The following is an 11,492-nucleotide window of genomic DNA, read 5'->3' on the forward strand; positions in this document are numbered from 1 at the left end:
TGATTCGTCCTCGAGGTGTAACTTTGATCACTGCTAACCAATTTATACCTGAATCTCTCATCCGAGGGTATGGAAGGAAGCTAACTTGGTCTGCTTGTGAAGCTAAGATGAAAGGCTCGAATTTGTTGTACCTTCGTCCACCGTTGACATCAACTACACCGAATTTGTTAGACCAACACCTCTGTTGACGACGGGGTCGAACCATTCACATTTGAAGAGGAGGCATTTCAGCTTCAGTATCCCTGGAAATTCGACTTCAATAATCTCCGTCAAGATCCGTAGTAGAAATCTGTTTCCCTTTCACATATATTCCATAGTTACTGGTCGCCCGCTGTCTACCATAGTCATATGTATGAAAAGTATAGCCTCGTGTGTGAATACATCTGTGATGTGGTGACCTTTACAAGTGGAGATTGAATTACTTCGTGTAACCACTTAGGATAATCTGCATCGTCGTCGTCATAATCAACCTGCAAAAATAAAGAGAATGTTAATGAAATACAGATAATGTATGAAAAAAAGTTTTAGTTAATACCTGATTCCGCAACCACTTAATGAAGTGTTGATCTTTCCTTTTGTCTACGTCACTTGTGGATATACCAGGAAATGTTTCTTCGACTTGAGAAACAAATAGGCTGTAAAATCACATTTTATAGGAATGAATCTCTCGCAATTATACAATTAATTATACTTATATGTGTTTGAAATGTCAATATATGTTACCTTTCAAAATAACGCATCAAGGATCTTCGCAATTGAGTAGAATATAGGTGTGTGCACTATGAGCGTCTTCTTCACTCGACCACCAAACCTCTTTAGACTTCCCACCGAGTCGCCCAATCTGGCTAAAGATGTCTGGAACACCAGCAACTGCATATGTTGGCGCAACACCACACATCATATCTTCTTGGAGCTCTTCTCCGTGTACGTACTTTTGACGCAAAGTAGTACGATGTGAAGTGAGAAAACTTCTTCCGTCAAACTTCCAGCAATTATAGAACCTTCAACTTTGGCAAGGTTCTTTGCTTTTCCCTTCAAATATTTCATGGCTCGCTCATACTGATACATCCATCCGTAATGTACAGGTCCACGAAGCAATGCCTCATATGGGAGGTGGACAGCTAGATGCTCCATGACGTCAAAAAATCCGGGAGGAAATATCTTCTCCAAGTTGCACAATAAGATGGGAATGTTCTCCTGAAGCTGTTCCACAACTTCTTCTTTAAGAGTGCGTGTGCTCAGATCCCTGAAAAATGCTCCAATGCCTTTTATATTCAAAAAAAAATTAAACACATTGTTAGTCATATATTATTTTGTAAATTATTGTGATATAATACACTACGTACCTGCAAGTGCTTCATGTACGTTTGTTGGAAGTAGCTCCGCAAATGCAAAGGGCAGTAGTCGTTGCATAAATACATGACAATCATGACTCTTCATCCCGGAGAACTTTTGACCATTTTCAACACATCTAGAGAGATTCGAAACATACCCATCGGGGAACTTCACTTCTGATGCCACCCAGTTGAACAACACCGACTTTTTTTCTGAAGATAATCTGAATATCGGAACGGGAACTTGTCCATTGCTTTTAATATGTAACTCGCTTCTTGAGCAAATATCCGGCAAGTCCAACCTCGATTTTATGTTGTCTTTGTCTTCCCTGGGACATTCAATATTGTATTCATGATGTTCTCAAAGAAATTCTTCTCTATATGCATCACATCGAGGTTGTGGCGCAGAAGAAGATCCTTCCAATATGGCAACTCCCAAAATATACTCTTCTTGTGCCAGTTGTGATGAACACCGTAAGAATCTGGCATATTACGAGGGACATGCCAATTACCACCCCAACGAACTGTTTCGTTAGCTCCGTAGTAGTCGATTTGCGCTTCAATTTGTTCTCCAGTTAGATATGGAGGAGGAGTGTCTCTCACAACCCTTTTGTGCCTAAAAAAATTCTTGTTTCTTCGGTACGGATAACCAATGGGAAGAAATCGACGGTGACAATCAAACCAACTTGTCTTCCTACCATTCTTCAGTTGAAACGCATCTGTCGTTCCATTACAATATGGACAAGCTAATCTCCCATGTGTAGTCCATCCAGACAACATCCCATAGGCAGGGAAATCACTTATGGTCCACAAAAGCATCGTTCGCATCGTAAAATTCGTCTTCATTGAACAGTCATACGTCCTCACCCCTGTTGACCACAAATCCTTCAACTCTTTTATCAGTGGTTGTAGGAAAACATCCAGAGACCTTTTTGGATGGTTCGGACCAGGTATTAATATGGTCAAGAATAGTAACTCCCGTTGCATGCACATCTCCGGTGGCAGGTTGTATGGAGTAAGAAAGACTGGCCACAATGAATATTGTCTCCCTGACATTCCGAACGGACTAAATCCATCTGTGCATAATCCGAGATACACATTCCGGATATTGCTAGCGAAATCTGGATGTACTTTGTTGAAATATTTCCAGGCTCTTGCATCTGATGGATGAGTCATCTCACCATCCGTCTGAGTATGCTCGGCATGCCATCTCATCTTTCCAGCAGTCTGCTCTGATTGATACACTCTTTTCAATCTGTCTGTAATTGGTAGGTACCACATCCTTTGGTACGGTACCCTATTACGTCCCCGTCCTTGCGGCTTGAATCGTGGCTTCTTGCAGAATCGACATTCTTCTAGCTTCTCATCATCTCCCCAATAGATCATGCAGTTGTCGATGGAAACATCTATCATCTCCGAAGGTAACCCAAGACTATAAACCAGTTTCTGAATCTCATAATAAGAATCAGCAGACACATTGTCTTCCGGCAAATACTCTTTAAACAAGTCCGCCCATTCGTTCATGCAACTTTCAGGTAGATTGTGATCAGTTTTAATATTCATCATTCTAGCAGCTAACGACAATTTAGAGAGACCTTCTCTACAACCACTAAAAAGTGGTTGATTCGCCGCGTTTAACATTTCGTAAAACTTTTTTGCATCTATATTAGGTTCTTCATCTTCATCATGAGCTACGAATGCATCAGCTACCATATCATGAACCCTATCATAATCTACCATCTCCTCCTGATGGTAACTATGTTCATTATGCAAATGATGATCAACCGGTTCTTTTCCTGAATTGCTATTACTACTACTAGCTTCATTCTGATCATAATTAAAACCTTCTCCATGTTGAAACCAGATATAGTAATTTGCCGTGAAACCTCTATTTATTAAATGCTTCCAAACATTTTCACGATTTGCCAGTTTCGAATTGTTGCATTTCCGACAAGGACAGGACATCTTACCACTTTCTTGGGCGAGCGGTGTTGAATCTGCTTGATGCATAAATGTCTCCAGACCCGCAAGGTATTCTTTCGTCACTCTCCTGTTAGCATCTCTATGCATATACATCCACTTCCGCAACTCGTAAATAGTCCCGGGGCCAGCCATTTTTTTTCTTTCACGTTTTTTGTTGTTGGTGTGTTTAAAATGATGTTCAAACATCCATATTTATAGGAAAATTTGAATCTGGTAGTTGTTATTTTGCTATGAATTTACGACAAAAATTAATTAGGTAGGCAAAAAAAACGTGTAACACCTATAAAGTTGGTGGATTCAAAAATTTCCTCGCTAAATACACGTAAACTATTCCCTCGTAAATACCACGCAAAGTTTACGTCGTATTTACGAGAAAATAGTTTTTCCTCGTAAAATACTCGTAAAATTACATCCACTTTACGACGAAACAGTTTTGTCGTTACGTTACGAGAAAATAACGATGACTTTAGTTTTTCACGTAAATTCGTCGTAAACTCGACGCAAATTTACGAGAATTGTTTTTCCTCGTTAATTTTCATCGTTAAGCATGTGTTTTCTTGTAGTGCTAGTGTGGATTTTATGATCCACATCAATCACTTCTACCCATAACTTCATCACCATTATCGCTACCGGTTGTTCATCATAGTCACCATATTCTCCTCCACTACTGTCGCCACTCGTCGTTTCCTAACCTCCTCCAACCGTCTTATCTTCTTCTTCACCACGTGCCACCACATCCTCACCTCATCTCAGCATTATATACTATTTTTATGAGGATTTTCTCTCATAAACGTTTAAACAACAGCTGTAAATTTCTTCTAATTTTTTTATCTATTGTAATATCATGAAAAAAACGTTAACAAATCTCAAGCAGTTTATTCTATACTGTAGAAACAAATGTAAAATAGAAACAGTACGGTGTACAAGTTGTTGTAGTCGCGTGACAACTTACTCCTCATTCTTTCTATTTCATTATAGAACCATAGAAATTAAAATAAATTCACGTTAAGTTTTTTTAATATATTTCTGTGAACTAATTGTTTGTATAATTTATTTGATATACTATTATATGAAATTTAAAAGAAGCGTGTACGAACTGTATCACGACACGTTAATATAACGACCACTCGCGAACAAGATCAAAAATACCATTTTTATATAAATTTCACATCCCCCGTGTGATCATTACATGGTTTTCTTGTAGAGGATGATTTTACCATCCCACAAGGTCCGAGGAATACAAAGGCCTGGCCCGATTAGGTAGAGCGACGGCTCGATCGGTCGTCGGCAAAGAGTCAGGTCTCTCGGCTTGACTCTTGAGTACTTTTAGTCGATCATCATCGACTGAAGTACATTCGGCTCAACGGCTGCTCGGACGCCTACGGGCTTCTCGGCCCAGCAGAGGAGGCCCACCAAGATGGCGTAAATTAGGTCAAGGACGAGGCATCAGGACGTCTATATAAGAGAAAGGGGAGACAACGAGAGAAGGATCCGAAATCACTGACTAACACTTGGCGGCTAGATTAGGGTTTTCACCTTTGCTTCATCTCGCCGTTAGTTGTACTTTTTCGGTAGCTCATCGAGCCACCGGCTTCCTTTCTGTCGCATTCTCTTCTTTCCTTGTAACCGACTGAACGTTTTTCTCCGACCATTAATAAGACGTCTTTGTTAAACCCACATCTTATTTATTACCGTTTTCCGATCAAACAGTTGGCGCCCACCGTGGGGCCACAAGCAAAGTAACGTCAGAACTATGGTCGTCAGCAACGACAGTTCTTCGTCAGGCGAGGAGCGCGAAGCTCTCGAGGTGACGCCGGCTCCAGAGGTGACACCTACGCCTACACCAGTAACTCCACTTCCCCATCCTGCGTCTATGGAAACTATCCTGGCACGCCTCGCCCAACAAGAAGCGGCGCAGAAGGCAGCAGTTGACCAAATCACGGCGATAGCAAAGATCCTTGCTCCTCTCGCTGCAAACGCCGAAGCTTCAACGGCGCAGTATCGTCGACACCTGTTCGCCACAGAACGAACCACCGACTTAGACCTACGCGGGATAACGATAACCAAAGCGCCGGTAACGACACCAACGCGCACACAGCAAGCGAACTAGCCGCGTTGAAACAGTCGGTCCTCGATATCAATTCGAAGATCCACCAGGTGACGACGTCCGCGCCCCAAATCGAGCATGTACTCGCGGAATCTCTTCGTACACCCTTCACGCAAAAGGTTACCGGCGTGCGGCTACAGAAGATGGAGAAACTCCGTCTTCCAACCTTCAAAGGTCTCTCTGACCCTTCTACTCACGTCACGTCTTTCAACATAGCGATGCGACGCGCAAACCTGACCGACGAAGACAAAGACGCCGGCTTTTGCCAACTCTTCGTCGAAACCCTAGAAGGACCGGCCCTTACTTGGTTCACCGGCCTCAGAGAGAACTCCGTCGACTGTTTCCACGACCTCTCGACGGCTTTCCTTAAGAACTATATCATGTTCACCAACCAGGAAGCGACCGTGTCAGATTTGTGGAACCTCACTCACGCCAGCGACCAAAGTCTCCGCGACTTCATGGAGAAATTCAAAGCTATTGTCTCGAAGATTGATATTCCCGACCATATCGCCGTCGAATCTTTGATGAACACCTTGCACGTCGACTCCACATTCCGCCAGGATCTCTACCGATATCCGACAAAATCTGTCTCCGACGCCATCGCTCGCTCGCACAACTTTATCCGCATGGAAGAAGACACCAGAGCAAAGTTCGCAAAAGAAGCAGCAGCGAGACAGCGATCCTCCCGAACAAACGACACCGCCCCGAGCCCCGCCAGCACTCCTCCGGTGGAAATACCACTCAGAAGCGAGGCTACGTTAGCTCGGTCGATGATGAGGAATCTCCAAAATCAGCTGCCATCACGCGAGAGAAAGGCTGGAACCACTGGGATCGAGACTCCGCTCCGAAGCAGTCAACCTCATCCGAACCAGCGAGTTAAACTCCGAGGAGCCAAAAAAATGGTGCCTCTACCACAAAAGGGATTCCCATGACACGAAGGAATGCAAGGTCCTCATCGGGCAGTTTTTCGACGGGATCACTAATGGGACAATCCAAATGCCCACTTCTCCTACGACACCGAAAAACACTAAAAAGTGGAGTAAGAACAAGGAGAAGAAGGCACAGAAGTCTCAAAAGAACACGGCCCGAGCGAGGAAAGAGCAAGCCCTGAGCGCACTCCCGTCAACAACGTCGGCCCCGCCAACGATTCGTCAGAAGACGAACACCCGCGTCGCCGGCGACGAGTGGAAGTCATACTCTCTCGCCCTTGCGACTCCTCTGATGACGACGTCCCGACAGTGCAACCAGATCTGCGCGATAAATTGGACAGCAAGATAAGCAGTCTCTCGCTCCCTCGAAAACAGATAAAGACCTGCGCATTCTATTGAAGCGAAAAAGCGCCACGAACGAAAACACAGGAACCGCCGACCTCCGTGCGACCATCTCCAAATGCAACGCTCGGAGAGTCGGTCAAACTGGCGACCTTCGCGACCAGCTCAATTCGAAGGCCGACGACCTGCGAATCCAACTCAACCGTTCGAAAGGGTCCGATCTGCGACGACGTCTCGAATCAAAAAAGAAACAGCCCGCAGAAACTCTTACATTCGAGAACACAACTAACGATTTGAGGAAGCAACTCGAATCAATGCGAGCTACCCGAGCCCCGCACATTAGTGTCATAATGGGCGGATCACCGCCTTGCGGTGACTCGGTTCGAGCCGTCAAATATTACAAACGTCAAGCAACCACCTCTCAGAAGTGGCCTTCTCCAGTCGAAAATGATCACCAGATCACTTTTCGGCACTAGACACCAAGGGCGTCCACATGCCACATAACGATCCTCTCCTCGTCGACCTTGACATCGGCGAATGTCTGGTCGCAAAAGTCCTTATTGATACCGGCAGCTCAGTCGATCTCATCTTTCGCGACACACTCGACAAAATGGGAGTTGATTTAAGGGATATGAAGCCTTCCTCTCGCACGCTCACCGGCTTCAACGAAGCATCAGAGCAAATGATCGGGACAATTCGCCTTCCAGTTTACGCAGGTGGTATAACCCGCACCGTCAAGTTCTCCGTCATCCGCGCCAAAGCACCCTATAATGCCATACTCGGAACACCATGGCTGCATTCCATGAAAGCCGTCCCTTCAACTTATCATCAATGCGTCAAATTTCCCGGAAAAGACGGCAAAACTCAGACGATTCGGGGAGATCAGCAAGCCGCAAGAGAACTACTGATCGCAACTGTAAAAATGCAGCAACAAGCTTCCCTTGTCAACTCCGTCAGTAAACCGCTCAACAAGATATACCCCAGAAGGAGGAAGTTCGCGAAGTCGCAATTGATGAATCCGACACGACAAAAATCATCCGAGTTGGTGTCTACCTGCCCGACGACGTATGTTCCAGGATCATCTCTTTCGTCAAAGACAACGCCTCGACGTTCGCCTAGAAGACTTCCGACATGAAGGGGATCGACCCCGCAGTCACCTCCCATGAACTGGACGTCGACCCGACGTTCAAACTCATTCGACAGAAGCGACGAAAACTCGGTCCAGAATGATCTAAAGCCGTAAACGAAGAAGTCGACAGACTCCTCGACGCGGGTTTCATTGCCGAAGTCCGCTACCCCGAATGGTTGGCTAACCCGGTCGCCGTCAAAAAGAAAAACGGCAAATGGCACATATGCGTCGACTTCACGGACCTCAACAAGGCGTGCCCAAAGGACAGTTACCCACTCCCTCATATTTGATCGTCTCGTCGAATCAACTGCTGGTAACGAACTCCTAACCTTCATGGACGCTTTCTCGGGATACAACCAGATCTTGATGCATCCCGACGATCGCGAAAAGACGGCATTCATCACCGACAGAGGGACCTACTGCTACAAGGTGATGCCCTTCGGGCTAAAGAACGCCGGCGCGACTTATCAGCGACTCGTCAACGAATGTTCGCTGATCAGCTGGCAGCACCATGGAAGTGTACATCGACGACATGTTAGTCAAATCGCTCAAGGCCGACGATCACCTAAACAACTTACGCGACTGCTTCAAGATTTTAAACGACTACGGGATGAAGCTCAACCCGGCCAAGTGTACCTTCGGTGTCACTTTGGGAGAATTCCTCGGTTACATTGTCACTCAACGAGGAATCGAGGCTAACCCCAAGCAGATCTCGGCGATCCTCGACCTTCCAAGCCTAAAGAACAGCCGCGAAGTACATCGACTAACCGGACGCATAGCAGCTCTCAACAGGTTCATCTCGCGATCAACCGATAAATGTCTTCCCTTCTACGAGCTACTAAGGGGCAATAAGAGGTTCGTCTGAGACGACAAGTGCGAGGAGGCGTTTAATCAACTCAAGCATTACCTCACAACCCCCCCAGTACTATCAAAGCCAGAAGCCGGCGACACATTGTCTCTCTACATAGCCGTCACATCCTCCGCCGTCAGCAGCGTGCTCATTCGAGAAGATCGAGGAGAACAGAAGCCAATCTTTTACACAAGTAAAAGAATGACCGAGCCGGAGACGAGATACCCAACACTCGAAAAGATGGCCTTAGCTGTCGTCACCTTGGCCAGAAAACTGCGACCCTACTTTCAGTCGCACACGATTGAAGTACTGTCCAACCAACCACTCCGAACGGTTATGCAGAATACTAACCAGTCAAGACAGTTGACTAAATGGGCGATGGAGCTGAGCGAACATGACATCGTGTACAAGAATCGCACAGCAGCAAAGTCACAGGTCCTTGCTGACTTCTTGATCGAGTTAACACCAGAGCTGGAGCACCACCTCATCTTACCAAGTTTAAACTGGATCTTACACGTCGACGGTTCATCCACGAGTAAAGGGTCGGGGGCAGGAGTGCAACTGCAATCACCAACAGGAGAACTCATCCGGCAGTCATTCAGTTTTGGTTTTGCGGCGTCAAACAACGAAGCTGAGTACGAGTCCCTCATCGCAGGGCTCCGTCTCGCCAAGGCAGTAAAGGCCAAAAGAATCAGCGCTTATTGCGACTCTCAACTTGTTGTAAGCCAGTACCTCGGCGATTACAACGTTCGTAACGAAAGGATGGACGCCTACCTCAAACTCGTCCAAGACCTCATGCGAGACTTCGAGTTCTTCGAACTCACGAAGGTTCCTCGCGGAGAAAATGTCTGTGCCGACGCCCTCGCTGCTCTAGGAAGCAAGCTACACAATCAAGTCAAGAGGACAATCCCAATCCATAAAATCGAGAAACCGAGCATCGACACGAAGGCGGAACAGACTGTAATCACAGCAGCGATTAGCGAAGCGATGCACATCGACGAAGCAGAACCTCCTTCGCAGGATGATCAGCCAACGGATTGGCGCAAGGAACTCATCGATTATCTCGCTGAAGGTTTATTGCCCACCAAGAAATGGGACGCGCGGCGACTGAAGCGACATAGTGCACACTACGTTGTCATGGACGGGGAACTACACCGATGGATCGCGACGAAGGTGCTACTCAAATGTATCTTCGGCGAAGAAACGAGACTAGTCATGGCCGAAACACATGAAGGAGCAGCAGGCAATCACTCGGGCGGACGAGCTCTTGCATTAAAAGTGAAGAACCTCGGATTCTACTGGCCAACCATGAACGCCGACTGCGAGAGATACGTGCGCAAGTGCGACAAATGCCAGCGTCATGCTTCCACCTTACACAGCCCAACGCAGTTCCTTCATACCCTAACTGCTCCATACCCATTCATGCGATGGGGAATGGACATCATCGGTCCGATGCCGGCATCTCGCCAAAAGAAGTTCATCCTGGTCCTCACAGACTACTTCACCAAGTGGGTCGAAGCCGAAGCCTATGCCAGCATCACCGACAAGGAGGTGCAAAACTTCGTCTGGAAGAACATAATCTGCCGACACAGGCTCTCATACGAGATCATCACAGACAACGGTTCACAATTCATCTCGCATCATTTCAAAGGATTCTACGACAGATGGCGAATTCGACTCAACATGTCGACCCTGAAAAACCCGCAGAGTAACGGCCAAGCCGAGTCGACGAACAAGACCATCATCGACGGTCTGAAGAAACGACTCGACTTAAAAAAGGGTTGCTGGGCAGATGAACTAGATGGTGTCCTGTGGTCCCACAAAACAACTCCTCGCGGAGCGACGAAGGCTACGCCCTTCTCAATGGCCTACGGCGTCGAGGCAATGGCTCCCGCAGAAGTGAATGTGACGAGTTTGCACCTATCACGAATGCCACAAAACGTCAAACTCAACCGTGACATGCTGCTCGACGCACTCGACGACATCGAGGAAAATCGCGACCAAGCACTACTCCGTATCCAAAATTACCAGCATCAAATCGAGAGCTACTACAACCAAAAGGTTAAATCGCGTCCCCTCGAAATGGGCAATCTTGTTTTAAGAAAGGTCTTCGAAAATACCAAGGAGTGGAAAGCCGGCAAGCTTGGAGCCAATTGGGAAGGACCATACAAGATAGTCGAAGTCATCAAACCAGGAGTATACCGCCTCGAGACTTCAACAGGCGAAGCAGTACCGAGAGCTTGGAACTCCAAACATCTCCGCTTCTTCCATCCTTAGTCAAGACGAACATTTTACCGAGTAAATGCACCACTAAGGCCACTTTTACTCGGTCTCTTTTTTTTTTTTTTTTTTAAAAGGCGAAAGAACGATCAACGGTCACATTCTCTCGCTAAAAAAAAAAAAAAAATCGAGTAAATGCGCCTCAAAAGCCACTTTTACTCGCAATCTAAGAACTACGAATGGCTTGATTCCCACAAATGGATACGTAGGCAGCCCAAAAAAAAAGGGGTCCAGCCGGAAAAAAAAAAAAATCTCCTCCCCGAGGAATCGATCTCCGAAGCAGACGATCACTTAAGCGATGCCGACACGAGCATGCCCCGGCTTCTCGAACAAAGCGTATCGGTACTCACATCCCACGTTGGATATGTCTTGATCAGACACATATTCACGGGAGTCGACGGTGTTGCGATTTAAACCAACACGGCCGAGACAATGACTCTAACTCACCCTGTAATTTACTAAGTAAGGTTTGGCACACCGAACGCTTGAAAATTACGTTAGGGTCGATTTGGAACCGTCAACGTCGAGAATTCATAAT

At 46.3% G+C, this 11,492-nt stretch overlaps 1 protein-coding gene across 1 annotated transcript; it reads left to right on the forward strand.

Moving 5' to 3' along the window:
- The first annotated feature begins 8,914 nt into the window (after positions 1-8,914).
- Positions 8,915-11,067, forward strand: LOC111205622. Its single transcript, XM_048748778.1, has 3 exons — positions 8,915-9,421; positions 9,503-10,735; positions 11,032-11,067. Exons 1-3 carry the CDS (start codon positions 8,915-8,917, stop codon positions 11,065-11,067), a joined length of 1,776 nt encoding a protein of 591 aa, XP_048604735.1.
- Positions 11,068-11,492: the final 425 nt, after the last annotated feature.

The sequence above is a fragment of the Brassica napus genome, chromosome C2 (assembly GCF_020379485.1).
Source record: "Brassica napus cultivar Da-Ae chromosome C2, Da-Ae, whole genome shotgun sequence".
NCBI classification, from domain to species: domain Eukaryota; kingdom Viridiplantae; phylum Streptophyta; class Magnoliopsida; order Brassicales; family Brassicaceae; genus Brassica; species Brassica napus.

Bases quoted from the DNA above. Each gene is read 5' to 3' on its own strand.
- LOC111205622 (XM_048748778.1), top strand. From the start codon at position 8,915: ATGGCCTTAGCTGTCGTCACCTTGGCCAGAAAACTGCGACCCTACTTT. The intron at 9,422-9,502 runs GTTCGTAACGAA...GAACTCACGAAG, and splicing joins AGTACCTCGGCGATTACAAC to GTTCCTCGCGGAGAAAATGT. The intron at 10,736-11,031 runs GTTAAATCGCGT...TTTTTTTAAAAG, and splicing joins AGAGCTACTACAACCAAAAG to GCGAAAGAACGATCAACGGT.